Source organism: Notechis scutatus, chromosome 3 (assembly GCF_049901735.1).
Source record: "Notechis scutatus isolate UNSWTSFEM ecotype Mainland chromosome 3, rNotScu1.2, whole genome shotgun sequence".
NCBI lineage: Eukaryota > Metazoa > Chordata > Lepidosauria > Squamata > Elapidae > Notechis > Notechis scutatus.
Genome location: NC_142011.1, coordinates 85,288,035 through 85,310,438, shown reverse-complemented (window position 1 = coordinate 85,310,438; position 22,404 = coordinate 85,288,035). Strand labels below are relative to the sequence as shown.

The 22,404-nt window shown below is 37.8% G+C and overlaps 1 protein-coding gene across 4 annotated transcripts in view; it reads right to left on the bottom strand.

The window, feature by feature from the left end:
• The window catches only part of DPYD (dihydropyrimidine dehydrogenase), a 679,957-nt gene that overhangs the window by 605,308 nt on the left and 52,245 nt on the right, over positions 1-22,404 (bottom strand). For all 4 annotated transcript variants that reach the window (XM_087960624.1, XM_087960625.1, XM_087960623.1 and 1 more), the window contains exon 2: positions 14,987-15,097. In XM_087960624.1, the coding sequence (XP_087816750.1) occupies positions 14,987-15,006 (20 nt within the window). In that variant the 5' untranslated portion in view covers positions 15,007-15,097. The remainder of the gene's footprint in view (positions 1-14,986; positions 15,098-22,404) is intronic.

Below are 22,404 nucleotides of genomic sequence, written 5' to 3'. Positions count from 1 at the left end.
GGTTAATTTTATCTGCCTGTGAGATTTTGTATCCTCCCCTAATTCTACCTATCTTTAAACCGAGATATTGTTTGATTTCTCCTGTTTCATCTTAAATTTCTTCTCTAACAGTGACATTATTTTAGTAGCTTCTTGTTCAGTTTTGGTGATTAATGCTGTGTAATCAGTGAACAATAGCAACAATGAAATTATACCATTACTTTCTTTTTTAAACAAACATGGATCAGCCATGCCAGCTACAAAACCTATCTTAGTTAATTCCTTAACTATACACTAGTTCCACTCATATCCTGATTGCTTCAAGCCATAAAGACTCTTTTTCAATCTCTAGCAATCAGTTGTATTATCATTTTTGATACCTAAAGGTTTTTTTTAAATACACTGCTCAAAAAAATAAAGGGAACACAAAAATAAGACATCCTAGATCTGAATGAATGAAATATTCTTATTAAATACTTTGTTCATTACATAGTTGAATGTTCTGACAACAAAATCACACAAAAATTATCAATGGAAATCAAATTTAGCAAGCCATGGAGGTCTGGATTTGGAGTTACCCTCAAAATTAAAGTGGAAAAAACACTACAGGCTGATCCAACTTTGATGTAATGTCCTTAAAACAAGTCAAAATGAGGCTCAGTAGTGTGTGTGGCCTCCACATGCCTATATGACTTCCCTACAATGCCTGGGCATGCTCCTGATGAGGTGGCGGATGTTCTGAGGGATCTCCTCCCACACCTGGACTAAAGCATCCCCCAACTCCTGGAGAGTCTGTGGTGCAACGTGGCATTGGTGGATGGAGCGAGACATGATGTCCCAGATGTGCTCAACTGGATTCAGGTCTGGGGAATGGTCGGGCCAGTCCATAGCATCAAGGAACTGCTGACACACTCCAGCCACATGAGGTCTAGCATTGTCATGCATTAGGAGGAACCTAGGGCCAACCGCACCAGCATATGGTCTCACAAGGGGTCTGAGGATCTCATCTCAGTACCTAATGGCAGTCAGGCTACCTCTGGCGAGCACATGGAGGGCTGTGTGGCCCCCTAAAGAAATGCCACCCCACACCATTGCTGACCCACTGCCAAACCGGTCATGTTGGAGGATGTTGCAGGCAACAGAACGTTCTTCACGGTGTCTCCAGACCCTGTCACGTCTGTCACATGAGCTCAGTGTGAACCTGCTTTCATCTGTGAAGAGCACAGGGCACCAATGGCAAATTTGCCAATCTTGGTGTTCTCTGGCAAATGCCAAACGTCCTGCACGGTGTTGGGCTGTAAACACAACTCCCACCTGTGGACATCGGGCCCTCATACCACCCTCATGGAGTCTGTTTCTGACCGTTTGAGCAGCCACATGCACATTTGTGGTCCTCTGGAGGTCATTTTGCAGGGCTCTGGCAGTGCTCCTCCTGTTCCTCCTTGCACAAAGGCGGAGGTAGCAGTCCTGATGCTGGGTTGTTGCCCTCCTATGGCCTCCTCCACGTCTCCTGATGTACTGGCCTGTCTCCTGGTAGCACCTCCATGCTCTGGACACTACGCTGACAAACACAGCAAACCTTCTTGCCACAGCTCGCATTGATGTGCCATCCTGGATGAGCTGCACTACATGAGCCATTTGTGTGGGTTGTAGACTTTGTCTCATGCTACCACTAGAGTGAAAGCACCGCCAGCATTCAAAAGTGACCAAACCATCAGCCAGAAAGCATAGGAACTGAGAAGTGGTCTGTGGTCACCACCTGCAAAACCACTCTGTTAGTGTTTGGGGATTAACCCCTAGCAGAGTATTGCAGCAGTAGTCAAGCCAGGCAGCCAAACGAGAGTGGAAGGGCCCCAGAGTATACACACACTGAACACAAACACTGTTTGTAGTTTAAATAGTTTTTAATCCATTTAGAGTTTAAAGCATTGTCATTCAGTCCATTTGTCATTCACTATATTTCCATCCAGTAAGACTCACTATTACAGTCCAAGTTAAGAGTCCTTACTATATCTTTATCAGCCGATAAAGATATCTTCTCCTCCTCCTCCGGTGCCTCTCTCCAGAGAAACAAACGCTGGATATTCAGCAAGACGCTCAAACAGTAGAACAGTTGAATTCGCAGTAAATCAGCAAACAGTAGCAGACAGGATCATCTCGGTCACAGGCACAGTACAAACAGTATTCACAGTTAGTCACAGTAAGCTTTCCAGCTTCTAATGCTTCCTTATATTGTAACTTCTAACCGCACCCTTAATCGGCTAATTGCCTGCAACATTGTGCTTAAAGTGATAAGCACTTAAACCATGATATCTAAGTTTTATATATTTATTCACCCAAACCATATTTGGTATCAATGTTATACCTAACATACTCCCTTTTGGGTGAAATAAATATATAATACCTTACAATCTAATCCCATAGTTTTCACAACTCTCCTGGTGTTTACTGGCACCTTGGGCTTTAGTAAAATTATCAGCTAAATTGTCCTCCGACATACAGTACTCTAGCTGAATCATCTTACTTCTTACACATTGTCTCACGTTTAGGTATCTTAGATCTGTATGTTTGCTCCTTGTTTTTACTGCAATATTTGTGGCCATTTGAATTGCTGCCTGATTATCTTCATGTATAATTATAGGATAATCCACAGTTATACCTATATCAATTAACATTTGTTTATACATTATTAATTCTGTACATAACAGAGATAAACAGGAGAATTCTGCCTCCATAGTAGACAAACTTATATGCTGTTGTCTTATTGACTTCCAGCCTATTAATGTCTTACCCAGCATTATGGCTGTTCCTGAAGTCGACTTTCTAGTGTCTCTTTCTGATGCAAAACTAGCATCTGCATAAGCACTCAGAATTAAATCACCTTTGGCTCTAAATACAATGAATAATTCATTGTCTTTTAAGATATCTTAATATCCTCTTAGCTGCAATCCAGTGTCTTTCACACGGTGCAGAATTGAATCTAGCCAACTGATTCACACAGTACGAAATATCTGGTCTAGACCAATTACTTATATAAGTCAAACTACCAATTAAAGATTGATAAATCACCTTATCAAACTCCGGCTTTGTTCATCAGTGTTGCTAAACTCCTGACTCATTGGAGTCTTAGCCGTTTACAAAGCTCCATCTTATAATCTTTTAGCAATTTGCTTATCTTATCTTCCTGAGATATCTTAAAACCTTTCCATGTTTTCTTTATATTTAAACCGAGATATTTCTTTATCTCCCTAATTGCTTGATCTTTATTCTCTTTCCTAATGATGCTATTATTTTATTTGCTTCATCATTAGTTTCAGTTATCAATGCAATATCATCAGTGAACAACAATAATAATGATACTTTCCCATTTGTCTCCTCTTAAACAGACATGGATCGGCTAAACCAGCTTTAAATCCTATATTGTTTAGTTCCTTTACAATATACTGGTTCCATTCATAGCCTGATTGTTTAAGACCATAGAGGCTTTTCTTTAACAACCAACAATCATTATTATTCTTATTTTCACTTTTAATACCAACAGGTTTTTTCATATAAATAGTATGTTTTAATTGGGCGTGCAAGTAAGCAGTTTCCACATCTAGATGGTTAACTATATAGTTTTTACTAGCTGCCCACACTAAAGCTGCCCTCAAGGTTGCTGCCTTAAGACTAGGTGCAAACACCTCATCGTAGTCATTGGCATTCTGCCTAAAACCTTGGGCTACTAACCTTGCCTTATGGATTAAATTACCATCTTTATCTGTTTTTACCTTAAATATCCATTTGCAGCCAATGGACTTCTTACCTACAGGTAATTTGGCATTCTCATACACTTTCATATCTCTTAATGAATTCAGTTCCTTATTCATTGCTGCATACCAACTTTCTTTTTCCTTAGTAGGATACTTTTTTATTTCTTCTACAGAATTAGGAACTTGATTAATCTGGCACACTGTGTTAGCCTGGTACCTATCAGGCGGTCTAGATACACGTGTAGTTCTTCTGGGAATTACAGGACTTACAGGAGGACTTTGGTGAACTACTACCTGTTCATCTTCCTCATCCTGTTCAGCTATTGAATCTGTTTCTTCCTTTATGGGCACTATTTCATCCTGTATTTGTCTCTTTACTTTATTTTTAAAGTTACAGGGATAACTAATGGGATTTCTATAGGATTCAATAATTACATCTTTATTGGCATCCTGTTCTAATTTCTCCCATCCTTCATGTTCTAGAAATTGGGCACTAGCACTACATAACACTTTAGATGTGCCTTTCTCCCAAAATCTATATGCCCTATGGTTTGCCTGATAACCAACGAAGAAAATCGTTTAGCTCTATGTTGCCCTTTTTTCTGAGTTGTGCAGGAATATGCACCCATGCTGGTGCACCAAATGTGTGCAGGTAACTTAGGTCAGGTTTCCTGCCATGCCACCTGGTGAATAGTATTTCACCTGTTGTTGTGTTAACAACGTTGTTCAATATGTTATTAGCACACATTGTAGCCTCCCCCCACAAATAATCAGGTAACCCAGAATCATTTAACATTGTTCTAACCATTGCCTGTAGTGTTTGGCCTCTTCTTTCAATAAAAGCGTTATGTTCTGGCCTGTATGGAGCAGACTTCTTATGCTCTATTCCAGCTACCTTAAGTCTGTTCTAGAATTTGTTATTAATAAATTCCGTACCATTATCTGTCACCAGGGTTATCAGTTGCCGTTTAGACTTTCTTTCAGCAAACTTAAGCCAATTGAAAAATGTTGATAAGTTTCAGTTTTGCTTTTCATTAAATAGCAAAACCCATATCTAGAATAATGGTCCATAATGCTCAGTATATATCTAGTACCCCCATACTGGGTTTCTTTGGACCTATTATGTCTGCAAATACTACTTCTAAAGGTTCTTTTGTTTTGAAACCATTTAGCCTATTTGCAGGCAATACTTTGCTCTTATCTTCACAGCAAACATTACAACACAAATATTTATCACAAGGTTTTAACCTTATTCCTTCAGATAACTCAACTGTACGTTTTAGCATTTTAAAATTTACATGCCCCAAACGCCTATGCAATAAATGGATACATTCATTATGAGGCTTTATATTATTAAATACAGTCTGTGCCTCCCCTTTCTTACTATTATCTAAGACATATAATGTTCCATTTAAAGCTGCAGTTACCCTTTTGTTATCTTTTTCAATTATGCAATTATTATCCTTAAAAGTAATTACATAACCTAATTTATCTAATACCCTTACTGAAAGCAAATTAAACTTTAGTTGCGGTACATACAACATTTTTATATCCTGGTTTATGCACGGACAATGTGCAAGACCTTCACCTTTGCTTTCAGATTCCAGCCGTTAGCAAGAGATATATGTTGAGAGCTTGTAGACATTTTTATAAATTTTGTCTTATCTCTTGTGATGCAGTGGGATGCGCCACTGTCAACCACCCATAGATCATTCTTCACATCAGAGTTGCTAAACATGGCTAGTTCAAATGCTTTCTTTGGCTTTTTTACATTCTGGCTTTTTCCCTTTTTGCAGAAACTTGCCAAATGTCCTCTTCCTCCACAATTAAAACATTTTTTAATTGTGTATGCTGTTGAAGATAAATTCTTTTCTTCCATGTGCTGTATTTTGCTAAGCTGGTTTCTTTCAAGCTTTGAAGATAATTTATCTTCTTTCTTATCTTCTCTCAGCTCGTCACGCTCACGCACCCTTTTTTTTTTCTTCTCCACGAATATGGACAAGCTGCTGATCACAGAGAGTCAGTCCTATGATGCATAAAGCCTGCTCATTTTTCAGTTTAAAGTCTTGTAACTTTTCGTTATCATCATCATCAGCAGGATCCCAGCTACTCACATCTGGTGGGTTTGCTATAATGTCCCACAAACCTTCTCTGCGTAGAAGTAAACTACATTTCATTGACCATGAAACATAGTTTGTTCCATCCAGCCTGGATATCATGGACAGTTGTGACAAATTTACTTGTGCCATTACTCTTCAGATATTTTGACTATTTTAAACTAATTAAAACAGTTTGTTTTTACAGTAATGTGCAACTCACACCAACTCTCTCTGCTATATCCTGGTTAGTTAGACTATGCTGCTGGGCCCATAACCAATGTTAGTGTTTGGGGATTAACCCCTAGCAGAGTATTGCAGCAGTAGTCAAGCCAGGCAGCCAAACGAGAGTGGAAGGGCCCCAGAGTATACACACACTGAACACAAACACTGTTTGTAGTTTAAATAGTTTTTAATCCATTTAGAGTTTAAAGCATTGTCATTCAGTCCATTTGTCATTCACTATATTTCCATCCAGTAAGACTCACTATTACAGTCCAAGTTAAGAGTCCTTACTATATCTTTATCAGCCGATAAAGATATCTTCTCCTCCTCCGGTGCCTCTCTCCAGAGAAACAAACGCTGGATATTCAGCAAGACGCTCAAACAGTAGAACAGTTGAATTCGCAGTAAATCAGCAAACAGTAGCAGACAGGATCATCTCGGTCACAGGCACAGTACAAACAGTATTCACAGTTAGTCACAGTAAGCTTTCCAGCTTCTAATGCTTCCTTATATTGTAACTTCTAACCGCACCCTTAATCGGGCTAATTGCCTGCAACATTGTGCTTAAAGTGATAAGCACTTAAACCATGATATCTAAGTTTTATATATTTATTCACCCAAACCATATTTGGTATCAATGTTATACCTAACACACTCCTTTATTGGGGATGTCTTGCTAACTGCCTATGCTTTCTCCCTGTTGTCTATTCCATTTGCACAACAGCATGTGAAATTGACTGTCAATCAGTATTGCTACCTAAGTGGACAGTTTGATTTCACAGAAGTGTGATTGACTTGGAGTTACATTGTGTTGTTTAAATGTTCCCTTTATTTTTTTGAGCAGTGTATATAGTGTGTTGCAACAGTGCATGCAGATATGCCGTCTCTACATCTAAATGATTTATAATGTATTTCTCTTTAGCTGCCCACACTAATGCTGCTCATAATGTAGTAGCCTTCAGACTAGGTGCAAACACCTCATCGTAGTCGTTGGCTGTCTGATTGAACCCTTGTGCTACTAACCTGGTTTTATGGGGAACAGTCCCATCCACACTAGTCTTTAGTTTATAAATCCATTTACACCCTATGGCATGTTCACCTGGTGGTAACCTGACATTTTTATATACTTCCAAACTTTGTAAGGATTTCAGTTCCTTATCCATTGCTTCCTGCCAAGCAGCCTGATCCTTAGCAGAATACACTTTTAGTTCATTATAGTTACCAGGAACTGTATTCACTTGGCATACAACACAAGTCTGATATCTATCAAGTGGTCATGTTACTCGGGTTGAACGTCTAGGTAATACAGGGCTTACTGGTGGACTCTCCTGTTCCACCTGCTCCTGTTCTCCTACCTCCTCCTGTTCCTGTTCTTCCTCTTTAATGGCTATTGATGGTTTAACTATTTCATCTTTAGGGACTACTTGAGTGTCAATAATATCATTTCTGGATTCCTGTTCCAGTTTATTCCACCCAACGTATGCAAGAAATTTTGCACTAGCACTACAATAAACATGAGCTGTGCCTGGATCCCAGAATCTAAACAATCTATGGTTGGCCTCGTAACCTAGAAAAAATAATTTCCTAGCTCTATATTGCCCTTTCATTCTTACTTGTGAGGGAATATGCACCCATGCCGGTGCTCCAAATGTGTGTAGATAACTTAAATTTGGTTTTCTGCCATGCCACCGAGTCAATGGCAATTCGCCAATTGTTGTGTTCACTACATTGTTCAACACATGGTTGCTAAACATTATGGCCTCACCCCACAGTGTTTCTGGCAAACCTGAATCAGATAACATAGTGCGAGCCATGGCTTGTAACATTTTCCCTTTTCATTCTACAAACAAGTTATGTTGTGGCCTGTAAGGTACAGAACGTTTATGCTCGACACCAGCCAATTTCAACATAGTTTGGAATCTATTGTTAATAAACTCAGTCCCGTTATCAGTAACTAACGTAATTACTCTATGTTTCATTGTTCTCTCTGCAAACCTTAGCCAATTAAAGAAATGTTGAAACGTTCCTGTTTTGTTTTTCATTAAATAGCAGAAACCATATCGTGAGTAATGATCCATAATACTCAAAACATAGCAGGCACCTCCCAAACTGGGTTTCTTAGGACCAATTATGTCTGCAAACACAACCTCTAAAGGTTCTTTGGTCTTAAACCCATTTAGTCTGTTTGCTGGAGTAACCTTGCTTTTCTCCTGAATACAGGCAATACAGTTTAAATACTTCCTACAGGGTTTTAATTTTACTCCCTCTGACAATTTAACAGTTTGTTTCAACATTTTGAAATTAATGTGCCCTAGACGTCTATGCAGTAAATGTATACATTCGTCATGTGGCTTAACATTGTTATAAACCGAGTTAGCCATGTTCAATTTGTCATCATGTATCACATATAAATCATTCTCTAAATTAGCAGTAACACTTTTACCCCCTTTCTATATTATACAGTTATCTCCCCTAAAGGTTACTACATAACCAATATTAACTAAAACCCTTACTAATAACAAATTAAATGTCAGTTTAGGTACATATAGCATAGATAAATGCTCATTTATACATGAACAATATGCACTACCTTCACCAGATGCTTTCATCTTCCATCCATTTGCCAATGATACATGTTGCTTACTCATGGACATCTTTACAAACCTCTCTCTATTTTTAGTAATGCATTGTGATGCTCCACTATCAACTACCCACAAATCATGGTTTACAGTTGATTTGCAAGACATAGCTAAACTAACATTCTTCTTAGCCTTCTGGTGATTACCAGTATTCTGTCGTTTTCCATTCTTACAGAATCTAGCTATATGTCCCCTAGCCCCACAAGAAAGACATTTCCTAACAGTATAGGCAGTTGAAGACAAATCCTCTTCTTGCGGTTGTTCCTTCCTCAGTTGGTCCCTATCCAATCGTCTTCTTGCTTCTTCTAACAACCTTCCGGTTATGTCAGTCAATGTCAATTCATCTTTGGTCAGGACTTCCAGTGAAGATACGTAATCATCATAACTTTCATCCAATGAGGAAAGAATGATGTAAACTTGGTGCAGCTCTGAAAAAATCAGTTCCTTTTCATGTAGCTCTTGAAAAGTTCTTTTCATGAAGTTTAAATGAGCTAACATATCTCCACCTTTCAGAACATGTGCTCTAAACAGTTTACGTGTAAGATGTATGTGTGCACCTACACTATCACAAACATAAATCCATTTCAAATTCTCCCAACACCTAGCAGCAAACTCTTCTCCACGAATATGGACTAGCTGCTGGTTACTCAGTGTTGGTCCAATTATACAAAGAGCTTGTTCGTTGTTCAGTTTAAAGTCAGCTAACTTCTTGGCATTGTCCTCATTATCTGGATCCCAAGCATTTACATCTGGTGGATCTTGAACTGCATTCCATAACCCTTCTCTATGCAGAAGTATACTGCACTTCATAGACCAGGAAACATAGTTTGTTCCGTCCAACCAAGTTATCAGTGATAGACTTTTTGAAGGGTCTTGTGCCATCTTTACCAGGACAGTAACCCACAATTAAACAGTAAACAGCTGTCTATATACGGTACTGTGTATTCACACCAACTCTCAGTTATCCAAGCCTGGTATGGCCTGGGCCCATAACCAGTGTTGAAGTAATTCCCCATTAGGAGAATGCGCACACACAGGGAGATGTAGTGAGAGTGGTGAAGAATAACACACAACCAGCACACAGATACACTGTATAGTAAAATGTAGTTTTTTACTTCCAGTAAATGGTTAAGAAAAGTCCAACAAACAGTCCAAGTCATACACGGTTATAGCAGTCAGTTTTCAGTCCCGGGATAATCCAATAACAAAGTCCAGTATCAAAAACAGTTCAGTAATAGACTCACATCAATCCAAGAATAATGATGATCAGCAACAGTCAACAGGGAAAGCAGGAACCAAAAACAGTGAACATCAGAACATCAACCAACTAGCAACTAGCAACACTCAGGACTAAACAACCCGGGTTTCTGGCTCCATCTTATGGCTGTTTGAGGAACCACACCCAATTACAATTTCAGCATTCCCTTAAAGAGACAGTATTAAAATGTCTATCCTGGTTTATATATTTCCAACCCAACTGTTAGGTGACTTACATTCCTAACAGGGGTACCTGATGAAGATGTGCATCTGTGATGCCCCGAGATTGTTCAGAAAGAGATCCGCAAACCGAAGCTGAGGGTGTTCGTCCTTCAAGTCCTCTATCATCCAGTGGACTGGTGGTAGGGACCCCCCTTCCCAGGTCCCCAAGAAGGGAAACCTTGTTGGGTAACTTGCCTCACAGACAGTAACAATTACTCAGCAAATTTAACCATGCGGCCTTTAAAATGGCAGCTGCCTCGTGGCACAATGAAAACAAAAGCAGCTATCACTGCCTGGCCTGCTGAAAGCAAAACCGCTCAGTGGGAAGGCACAGGGGCTAATTCCCTGCCCTGAGGTGTTCTGCGGGGAAAGCCTCGTAATAAAAGGAAAAAAAGGCTGTACTGTTTAAATTGGGGCTTCGAGCCTCAATAAAAGGAAAAAAGGCTGCACTTTTAAATTGAAGCTTCAAACCTTGAAGGGACAGAGCGTTTACTCAGCCGGCTGGGAGATTGGAGAGATAAGCCTCCTTGTTTAGAAGTTTAAGGCAGCGTCTCTGAAACGAGAGGCTTTTAGCCTCAGGGCAGATTGGAAAGATAAGCCTCCGCGTTTATGAGGCTTTAGCCTCGGGAGGCTGGAACGTAAAAAAAAAACCAAGCAAAATGACTTGGAAGTTCCCAGGGGTGGTGGGGGTAGTTGGTGACAGAAACTATGGTTTTACCTTACCTGATAAATAAATCAGCTAAATCAGCTAAATCGCCAGTGTTCTGTTCTGACCAGGAAAACAATAACACAACCTGTCTGAAGAAAGGCTGAGCTAAAACTGGGGACGCTAAGGAGGAGTCTCGTGGAGGAGGAGGAGTGTCCTCAAGTTTAAGCCCAGCCTTCCTAGAAGGGACTGAAGCACCTTCCCATCCCTGGATGCTCTGAACAGCTCATGGGAGAATATACCAATTATTGGTTAATACTTATGATTTAAAAAGACGAAGATTTCATAGAAGTAGTATTTTATTATATATATAAATATATCTGAAATTACTGCTGGATTATGATTACCAAATAATGATTACAGAGCAACCCATATAGAATTGCTATTAATTGTACATAATTTTAATACCAACAGGACTGGTGTTTAAATAGTTAATTCACCCAAAAGATATTGCATTGGATCCAAATGTTCTACAAAGGTGGTCTATGTGGTGCAAATGTCCCAGAAAGAAAAAAATTCAAAACAAGCTTCTTGACATGATCAAATGCTTCAACATTTTTTTCCTGAAAGTTTGTGCCCCTACTTATTTACTAAGCTAAGAGGTGGGGAAAATGTCCTTCGTTTTCTCAGTCTTAAAAACTCCTGCTCCAGTATCTACAGTACTAAGCTAAGACATGCACATATAATGAAGAATTGTCAATGCAGTCAATGGTTCTTTATACAGCCCTCTCTAAGCGGTTTACAGAGTTAGTATGTTGCCCCCAACTATCTGGGTCCTTATTTTACTGATCTTGGAAGGAAGAAAGGCTGAGTCAACTTTGAGCTGTTGAGAATCTAATTCTGCACTCAGCAGAATTCTAATCACTACGCCATTATAACTCTTTCCAACGTTCTCTACTTATTCTCCCATCTGATCCTTTTTCCCATCATCAACCTCAAACCAGAAAGTCACTGACTCATACAAGGAAACAGGCCACTTATGCCTCTCCCCACAAGAGTAAAATATTTTAACAAAATGTGCAGATGCTAATGTATAGGTAATATTGCCAACTTTGAAAAAAAAAAAAGTAAGTAATTGTTTCATCGCCTCCTAAAAGTATAGTATAAGTATATGTATATCATCACCATGTATATCCACTGCAAGATAAAGGCTTATTCCACATATTTCCAGCCTATATGGGGCCTGCAATACTGGCTGATGTCGTTGATCCATTGTGTGTGTGTGTGTGTGTGTATGTGTATGTGTGTGTGTGTTGTATATACTTAAGTATACTTGTATGGTATTCAGCTTTGTTTGGGTATTTTCCCACGTCATTATAGTTGTGCTTTTAAAGTTGTAGCAACGTTTCGGCAGAATCTCATCTGCCATCATCAGGCTTCTGTATAGTGTTCGTCTGTGAGTCAGACTTTTACAGTTGTCTGACTCACAGACGAATACAATACAGAAGCCTGATGATGGTAGATGATATTCTGCCGAAACGTTGCTACAACTTTAAAAGCACAACTATAATGACGTGGGAAAATACCCAAACAAAGTTAAATATACTTGTATATACATAGATATACTTGCATATACTCATATAAAAATATAAGTGTATATAAAAGTATGCTCCATTGGGTATCCACAAAGTAATAGGAAATTATCTAGGTGTTCCTGGACAACTGCTATCATTTCTAACTATGAGCTTTTTAGTTTGAGATACTGGGAATTGTAGTTCAGTGACATATTTCCCCATTTCTGAAATGAAGAATGTCTTTGAATAGTGGGCCATTTACTGTAAATTAGGACAATTTGTGTTAGCCCCACCAGGCAGACTAGACAAGAAGCACAACCAGGACTGGCTTTATTGTTATTGTAAGGTTATTTAACATAATCTTGCAAAACTAAAAGCATTTACCCCCTGCTTTTCTTTTATTTTCCAGAAAACTGCATTCGGAAATGTTGTCCACACCATCTCCACTTCTGTGGGCAGATTATCTTTTACATGCCAGTTGTATGTGAATTGGAAGGTACCACAAGAGAAAGAAACAAGAGCAGAAGGGGTTTCAAGAATGCTCTTTATTTTTATAGGATATTATAAAAGAATCTTGAAAGTCTCTATCATGTCTTATATAAAATAAAGTTTTTTGTTGTTGTTGTTGTTTCTTTCATATGTTTTTTTCTCCTCCAGTAATCTTTTCTCAAACTCTTCAACACTTTGTTCATTTCTTTTCCACTCCTGGTGCCTGACCATCATTCTATTCCAACATTTGCCCACTCAAGGAAGACTTGGTGTAATTCTAGGGCAGGAGTTCCCATTCTCCAGTCAATGGACCTGTACCTGGCCACGCCATGCCAGAAACCAGGCCATGCAAACAAGAGAAGCCCCATCTGTGGGATACAGGCAGCATGTGAAATCACACCCCCTCCAGTCCATGGAAAAATCTCTCTCCATGGAACCGGTCCCTGGTGTCCAAAAGGTTGGGAGCCACTCTTACAGGGCACTGAAAACTACTAATGGAATGCTGACAGTGTGCCAATCTTGCTTCATAAATGAATGAATGAATACACACACACACACATTCCAAAAAGATTCATGTTGGGTTTACAATATCAAGCATAAAACTTAAGTAAACATAATACTGTATTTCTACCAACATATTCCTTCATAGAAATTACTTTAAACTCTACTGGAATTATAAAATACTTATAAAATACTCTTGGGGATTAGTTTGCCTTCTGATAAGGATGATTTGTGATTGGCCATGCATGCTCGGGCAGACATATTGTAAATAGGCACCCACTACATCCTCTCAAAATTTGTAAACGTACCCTTAAGATCAAGGCTTCATTCCAATATACTAAAAGTATCACCCAGTAGGATTTTAGATATATTTTTGTTTTTGTTCTTAATTAGAGTTACCATATTTCAACCTAAAGATATTCTGGAAAGGAAATGTTTATGTTAATATACTGCACAAAGTTTATTTATTTATTTTTATGCCTCCACAGCAGTATAACTGCAAATGGCTCATTAAATCATTCATAGTTTCTTTCGTCACTCCCACCAGAGCTAACAAGCCTGAGGCATTATTTCAAAATCAACAATCCCTGCCACATTGTTTTATTCATTTTATTAGATTTATATCCTACCTTTCCTCCAGGAGCTCAAGGCAGCTTACATGGGAATTTCCTTCATTTTTATACCCACAACAGCAATTCTGTTAAGTAGGTTTGGGATGAAAGAGAATGATTCAGCCAAAATCACCCAGTGAGTTTCTATGTCTTAAGTGAACTCGAACCTGGATTTTCCTGGTCCTAAAGTTCTTAACCGCTATACCACATGGCTTCTCATAAAACACTTAAATCTGTGTTCTGATCTGAGGTAACACATCTCTGCTACTTATAGTGGTTTTAAAGAAAAGGAAAAGGAATTGTAAGCAGCAACTTAGATGCCACTCCCTCTGTCTTTCAGGGTTGATAATGAGGGAAGCAACATTCTTTTTCCTCTATCCTAAAATGTCCAAGATTGGAAACCTGAATATTTCAGAATATTTTTTGCTTCCTGTCAGAGTTGTAGCCAGGACAAAAGGACATCATTTTCCAAGAATACCCAGACATAAAAGCATGCATGAAACCAAGCTTTATCCTATTCTCTCTATATATTTATTACAATTATTTATGTCCAGCCTAGCAAGCTAACAGAGTAATCAAAACAGTCGTAAATAAAAACACAATAGATGCTCTTTTAAATCAAGCGGATGCTAATACCTCCAAAAAAAGAAAAAGGAAAGACCTTTTTTCTGTCTTCCACAATCCTTTATGTAAGGCATTTAGTGCAAGGAGGCTGTAGGATAGAGAAGCCAGATCTGCTAGTTGTCATGTTCCCTTCTATCCTATCTTGCATTGATTTGACAGTTCATAAGTTCATTAAACCTCAACTTGCCATGTCATTTGAGCCATTTAAAAAAATAGATTGAAAAAAATCTCTCCAAAGCAAGATTACAAACCACAATTTGGAAAATAAAGAACACAATGTTTGCTTACTGCTATATACAATTATTGCAATCTAGTGTACAATTAAGCCTTCACCCAGATCCAAAGTTAATAATAATAGTTGTGATACTTACTGAACAGTTTTTATCTGCATTCCTTTTCCAGTGCTTTTTCTCTACTTTCTTTGCTGCAGTTGAACTCAAAGATGCATGAGTTTGTATACGAGGGTTGAGAGCTAAAATATTCTGCAGATACAAAAAAAAGATGTTTCCTTTTTTAAAAATGAAAAGCACAGAAAGAAACAATTAAATATTTCTGCTTACAAAACTTCAAAGCTCCCAGCTTCTATTTGTTTAAAAAGAAGGAATTTAGCAATGTAAAGTAGATGTTTGAGTCAATTATATTAACATGATTTCCTATTAATCTATTAAACTATTAATGTTCCCCAGCCTTTCTTATACAAATGAGGGTTCTATTCGAGTAAAAATTAAGAATTATATTGCTTTGCCAGAATAAAATTAGATCTCTGCAATTATTCTTTTTAAATTTCCTCTCATAATTTAAATTGCATATACTTACAATATATGCACATTCTGTGAATGAAATGCTGCCTATAACACTATTATTTCAGATGACCTCAATGTGGGGGGAATTGTTAGCACTTTGGAAGATAGACTCAACATTCAAGAGGATCTTGACAGATTTGAACACTGGGCCCTATCGAACAAATGCAATTCAGTGGCAAGAACAGTACCTGCACTTAGGCAACAAAACAAAATGCACAATAGATGGTACCTGGTCCAATAGTAGTGTCTATGAGATTGATGTAGGTGTTATGGTGGACCACCACTTAAATATGCATCGTAATAAATGTGCTGCAGTGCCAAAAATGCCAATGCACTCCTAGGCAGCATCAAAGGATAGTATCAAGATCACGTGAAGTGATAATACTGCTTTATACTGCACCAATGAGGTCACATTTGAACACTGTATCCAGTTCTGGTCACCACGATACAAAAAAAGATGCTTAGACTCTAGAAAGAGTACAGAGAAGAGCAACAAGGAGATTAAGGAGTCTGGAGGCTAAACCATACAAGGAACAGTTAAGGGAACTAGGTAGGTCTAGTGTAACAAAGAGAAGATTAGGGGTGAGCGGTCTTCCAATACTTGAGGGCTATCACAGAAAATAGGAGGTTGACTTATTCTCCAAAGCTCCTTAGAGCAGGGCAAGAAGTAATGAATGGAAGCTCATTAAAGACAGATCCAATCTGGAACTAAGGAGAGATTTTCTGACAGAAAAAACAATCAATCAGTGTAATGGCTTGCCTCCTGAAATTGTGGGTGCTCCATCAGTGGAGAGTTTCAAGAAGAGATTAGACAACCATATGTACAGAATGACATAAGGTATCCTGCTCGAGCAGAGGGTTGGAGTAGAAGACCTCCAAGGTGATTCTTATTTTCAACACACAATTTTTACAACACTGTTCTATACGCTCTGTAATGTACCTCTCTCATTAAAGGCAGACAGTTCAGTTATCAAAATGCTGTACAATAGTTCCCATCTATTTAAAGAGCCTTTTATAACCCAGAATAGAGGAGTATGCCACTGGAAATACTTATTAAATACTGAAGACTCCACGCCTATTATCAGCCTACTCAGTATGATGCCCTGCAATGTGGGAACATGCCAAGTTTAGTTCAATATTCTTAACATGTTGGAAAAGAATGTTCCAACAGGGTGGTTTGTTCATTTGCTTTGTTGATTTGGTAGATTTGTTGGTTGGTTGGTCAACTGACTGACAGATTGTTTGCCTTCAAGTCAATGTCAATTCTTTGTTACCGTATAGATTTTCTCCAGGAGGACCTGTCCCAATATTCCAATGTTGTATATTTTAATTTTGTGTAATTTAATGTAATTTTATATACTTTTTATATTCTGATATTGTACTATACACTACCCAGAGTACCTTTTTGAGGAGATGGGAAGTCTAGAAATAGTAAGTAAGTAAGTAAGTAAGTAAGTAAGTAAGTAAGTAAATAAATAAATAAATAAACAAAAAAACAAACAAACAAACTATAGTATTATTTGCATCTAGTTCTGATACTTATCCTCAACCAAAGAAGTTGACCAGAGCTGGCTTGATGGGGAGTAATCTAGTTCCACCCATCAAGATGATGATGGTGGTGGTGGTGATAGTGATGATGATGATATTTGTTGTATAATTGTTTGGACTGGATTTGGCACTTTTGTCCACCTATCAAATCCTTCCCAATGACTGGGATAGGCAGATGGTGGATGTTTTTGGTGTTAAAGGTATTGTAATCGTATGTAAGCTTTTCTGAATAAAGCTTCCCTTTGCAACTGACTTATAGTGATTTTGTCAATGCCAACATAACCTTTATTTTTATTTTTTTCTAAAATCCAAATGATCTTTATATACAGTAAGCCTAGTTATTGTTACCATTTATGCTTCCTTTCTATTACATCTAAAACTTAGCTTCTCTTACTTATGTTATGATCATGATATTGCTAAACCTTTTGACTGGTTCTTTGCATTATAAAATACTTTGTATTAATTTGTTCATTTATATTACGCAAAATGATAGCTTTGTAATCTAAAATTCCATAAAGTCATATGCAATCTTATAAAAAAAAAATTTAAAAGCTTTTAAAAAACTGACCTTGTAACACATTTAATGTAAAGCAACACCAGGAGGAGAGGAGGAGGTGATAGAGGAGGAAAGTGTCTTGGCAGAACATTATGACATTCCCAGTCATTTTAAGCTCTGGATTCTAGAATAAGTATTTCATAATGTTTTCATTTTAACTCTTGAATTGCTCTAGATATCATTCAAGGAGAAAAAATATGGTATTTTTTTTCCCAATCCCAATCCCTGCAAACTAAAGGTCTGTTTAAGATTAAGAATATTGTCCATTTGCAATAGAAAATGATTTCAGAAAAAGGACAACATGAAAATTGTAGCAGGCAATGGCTTACAGAACAATCCTTCCTCAAAATGAGAATTTTCATGTTTCAAACCTAGTAAGTTCTTATCCTTGTATTGAAAAGATAATGTTTGCAAGCATGAGAGTAATCCCTTGCTAATCCTCATAACCAAACAAAATGGGTTCATCAACCCTTCCTTTTCTTATTCCTCAAAGAGCAAAACTTAAAATACATATATTTAGGTACCACTGCCTTGCAGCTCTATTTCTTTTTCTTGCTCCAATACACTGGACACATTTGTAAATGTCCTTTTACATAAAGCAACATTTAGAAGTTATTTAGGATGGGCAGAAAACTGGTTTAGGAGAAGGCAAACTGTATCCTTCACAAATTAGCTTTTGTACTAGAAGCTAAGTAAATAGAAAACAAATTATACCAGAATACACTATCTGTCCATATAAATTCTAATCTAATCTTTTCCAATAGCTGATAATCTAGCACTTGTCCAGATGATAAGGATGTCAACCTCCCTCAACCCCAATCAGTAGGTAAGACACGTTGAGGGTTAAAAAAATCCAGGTGATGCAAAAACTAATTACTTTGGGTCTACTCTAATGATCATCCAAGATCATCCTTTCTTGCTGGAAGAACATGAGATGACATTGTGTCTCAGTGTGAAATACCACTGTGCTCATCATCTTGAATTGAGGTGGCAGATACCTCACATAAATAAATAAATCTTCATCATACATTAGCGTGGGAGAGAAGTTAATAAAAAAGAAAGAAAAAAGCAATCTTACAGGATGTAAGATAAACATGACAAAACATGCAGCCCACTTTATTTCAAGAAAAAGAAACTGCCACCTATGGTAACAGGCACAGATTCACATCAAACAAACATGGCTTTCATATGTCTATGAAAACATTTTGTAAGTGGTTTACTAAATGTGAAGATACAAAATGCTTAAAACAAAACCTAAGGCCACTGAGCCTGACACACTGCAGTGATAGTATCTGACAGAGCACCTTAGCTCATTATAAATAATTGCTTTCATAAAGTGTATCTGAATTCTGAAACTGCATATTAAAAGCTGGATGGCGGAGGATGAAGACAACTACGAGGGAGAACAGTATTTGTTTGTTAAGGAAATACTACTCACTCATCTGCTCCAGACATAACCTCCATATTGTGGCTTCCAAAATGTCTCTATAAAAACAGTTTCCATGCACTGCTATTTGTTCCCAGTACACTGTAGTACATAACACCATTCTAATGCATTCTCCAAATTTTTTTTTTAATTTCCATTAATTTTATGAAATACTTGCAATGCATTTCAATGTTATTTTCACTTGATTAAAAAAAAGTCACTCCCACTTCAGAGTTCTAATGGCACCATTCTTCCTGGGCCAAACCAGGTTGTATAATAATCAAACCTGATTATATAAGGGGAGATGATCAGAAATGGCCAGAGGCAAAAATGAAGCCTATGATTCCAAGTTATTAAAATGCAGTCCAGTGTTTGGCAGGAATCACTGGAATGTTACCATGTCGTATTAGAAGTGCAAAGTGAAGGAAGAGAATTTGCAAGTGAAGGGGGCAAACAAAGGGATGGGGTGACTCTTCGAGGTATACATGAATTCCAATTTAGTTCAAAACATCATGCCCTTTAAATAAAACATATCAAATGCAAAAACAGATCAAGTCAAAACTATTGCCCCATTCACTCTTCCTTGCATCCAAACCTTCCCTCTTCAGACAAAAAATAGTTGAATTATACTAGTACAAACTGAATACATGCATTTTCCCCCCAAGATCTTTCTCAATATTCTTGAGCCCATTTTGGCCAAAGCTTTTATCCCATCACTTTGTTGTTGTTTTTAAATTTATTTATTTAGTTTTCACATTCTTTGAACCACCCATCTTCCTCAGGGGCGTTCTGCATTGCTAACAGAATGCATTTTAAAACTGCTGTGTCTACGATGGGGATCTTGCATATTTATTTCAGCTTTTTTTTCTTTTTTTTTAGAGTTATTTCAAAAAGGTAAGATCAATGAGATCAATAATGTCTGCTTTTCTTTTCTTTGGCCTACATCTAAGAGTTTCACTCGTATGAAACCTAAAATTGCCACGAGCCTAAGAATTTTATCATGAAAAAAGTTATGTATATTTATCCAATCCCAGATAGACTTCTGTAATCTTAAATCAGTTACTGAAAAGTTAGTAGTCTAAAGATTTCATTCACAGGACAAGTCAATGTTAAAGTTTAATCAGCATTAACTATACTGAAAGGTTTGGCGAGGTTTGGATTTGTGGGTGCGAGGAAAGTTTAGTACTACATAGAAGGTGAATTTTAAGAATAATATACTAAATCATATCAACATACACAACCACAAACTCCTTTGTTAATGGCTACCACATAGGGGTTATTTTCTCTGGTTTTACAGTATTACTTTCAATTTCATTTCTCCCTTTCCTTTATTCTTTCACTCCCTCCTTAAGTAGAGATGGCTGAAGGTTAGACAAAAAATGCACATGCCATTTGCTTTTGATAGTTAAATTATAATCTAAATACCAAATGAAAATGTGGGGGCCTTGCAACTTTATAAAATAAACGTAAGTGAATACAAATCAGTTTTAAAACTACCTTTTTAATAAAAAGGATGAGCTTGCTTTATTCTGAATCCTTCCTAGAAGCTAGGTTTTATTCTTTCAGACAATCGTTCACCTTTCTTATTTATTCCCCATTTATGTTTTACTGATATTTCTTCTTTCCAGCAAACAACTATAGAAAATCCTGACTTTGCTACCGGCTTGTTCAGGCAGAACAAGAACAAATTCTGACAGTGATTGAGTTTGCACACCCAAAGTGGGACCCCTGACAGAGTACATTCTGAGTTGTACTTGGACAAGCTAGCTGCCATCTTCTCCAAGAAGAGTAGGAGCAAATACTGACAGCCATCCATGTTTTTGGTTTAAGACTTCAGGTCCGTGCATCTGTACCCAGAGCCCTGTTACAATGCTGCTCCAGACTTCCCTCTCTACTCTATTTGGATATGCTGACAGCCAGTTCTTCCAACCAGAGAAGGAATAAATTCTGGCAATAATCCAGCTGTCAATGTGTAAGCCATGAAATTTGTACATTGAAAGCAGAGCCCTGTAAGACCTCAACTCTAGTCTTTGATTAGATAAGCCTGCTGTCAGCTTGACCAGGAAGAGTAGCAATAAGTTCTGGCAACCATCCTACTTTACATGTGGAAGTCTCCAACCAAATTGTGACACACACCCCTCCTCTAATTAACTTATGACCTTCTGGTGGCTACGAACCACCACTTGAAAACGTCTGGGTTATGCTATAATAAATACATTTGATATTTGGGTGCCACATTTCTTAATATATAAAAAATGTAGTTTTCACCAGCTGTTAAAACATTAATTACTCCTTAATTATCTTAGTTTTCTGAATTTAACAATGCAGTCCCCCAATCCAAACGATATACAAAACTGGATAAATCCTTAAAAATGCTCCTCAAATGTTCCAATGCGTAAAACATTTTTACATCCTAAATACAGATGTTCATATCTTTTCCTTTCAGCATTTACATTTGGAAATTGAAGGGCTCAAAAAAAGGGGAGGGGAATCCATTGACAATTTGGCATTCTGAATCTTAGGAATTAGAGGATTCAAGGATCTTTGGGTGGGATCACTCTCTAAGTAGATAGGTAGTCCTCATTTGGAAACTGCTTCACTTAGCAAACAATCACATTAATGACAGTCATCAAAAAGTAACTTTATAACCAATCTTCTCACTTATGATTTTCACAGGTCTGTAAAGCTGAAGTAAAATCATAAGCACAGTTGCTCTTTCACTTAAGATCACTTGGCAACCATGTTTTTCCAGTACCATTTGTGGTTGCTAAATGAGGATTAACTGGATTACTTTAAGTTTATTTGATATACTGGGCCTATCTTGTCTGGGCACCATTCTCCTTTCAGATATTTGGAGTCTTAAGTATATCTAATAAACTCCTGTCTTATGTATGTCCCAGTCTTCTTCTTCTTCTTCTTCTTCTTCTTTTTCTTCAGCGTTTGTCTCGCGCTCTGGCGAGGTCCGCTAATGTCCTTGAGTACTGCTTCCACGCCTCTCTGTCTGCCACGTATGTCGGGTCTGCCTTCGCGGTCTCTAGATCGGCCTTGATCGTGTCCATCCAGCGTTGCTTAGGTCTACCACGCGGTCTCGCTCCTCCGACAATCACCTTCATCGTAGATTTGATGATGGATTCTTCCTTGGCGCGACTCACATGGCCGAACCATCGTAGCCGGGACTGCCTCATGACCGTGGGGATGGGCACGACGTTGAACCGTCTGCGCACTTCTTCATTCAATGTATGTCCCAGTAAGGATAAATTATATTGAGGGTAGAAAATAAATGTTTCTGAATAGAAATATGTAGCATGCTCTTAATTTTCATACAAAAACATTGCTATATAAATATATTGTAGAATTGGGACACCTCCAAATTTTAGAATAAAATTCATTTCTCTTAGAGATTTTCTGAATATCATCAGCGTTAAATGAATTATTGTAAGCATTAAATGAATTAAG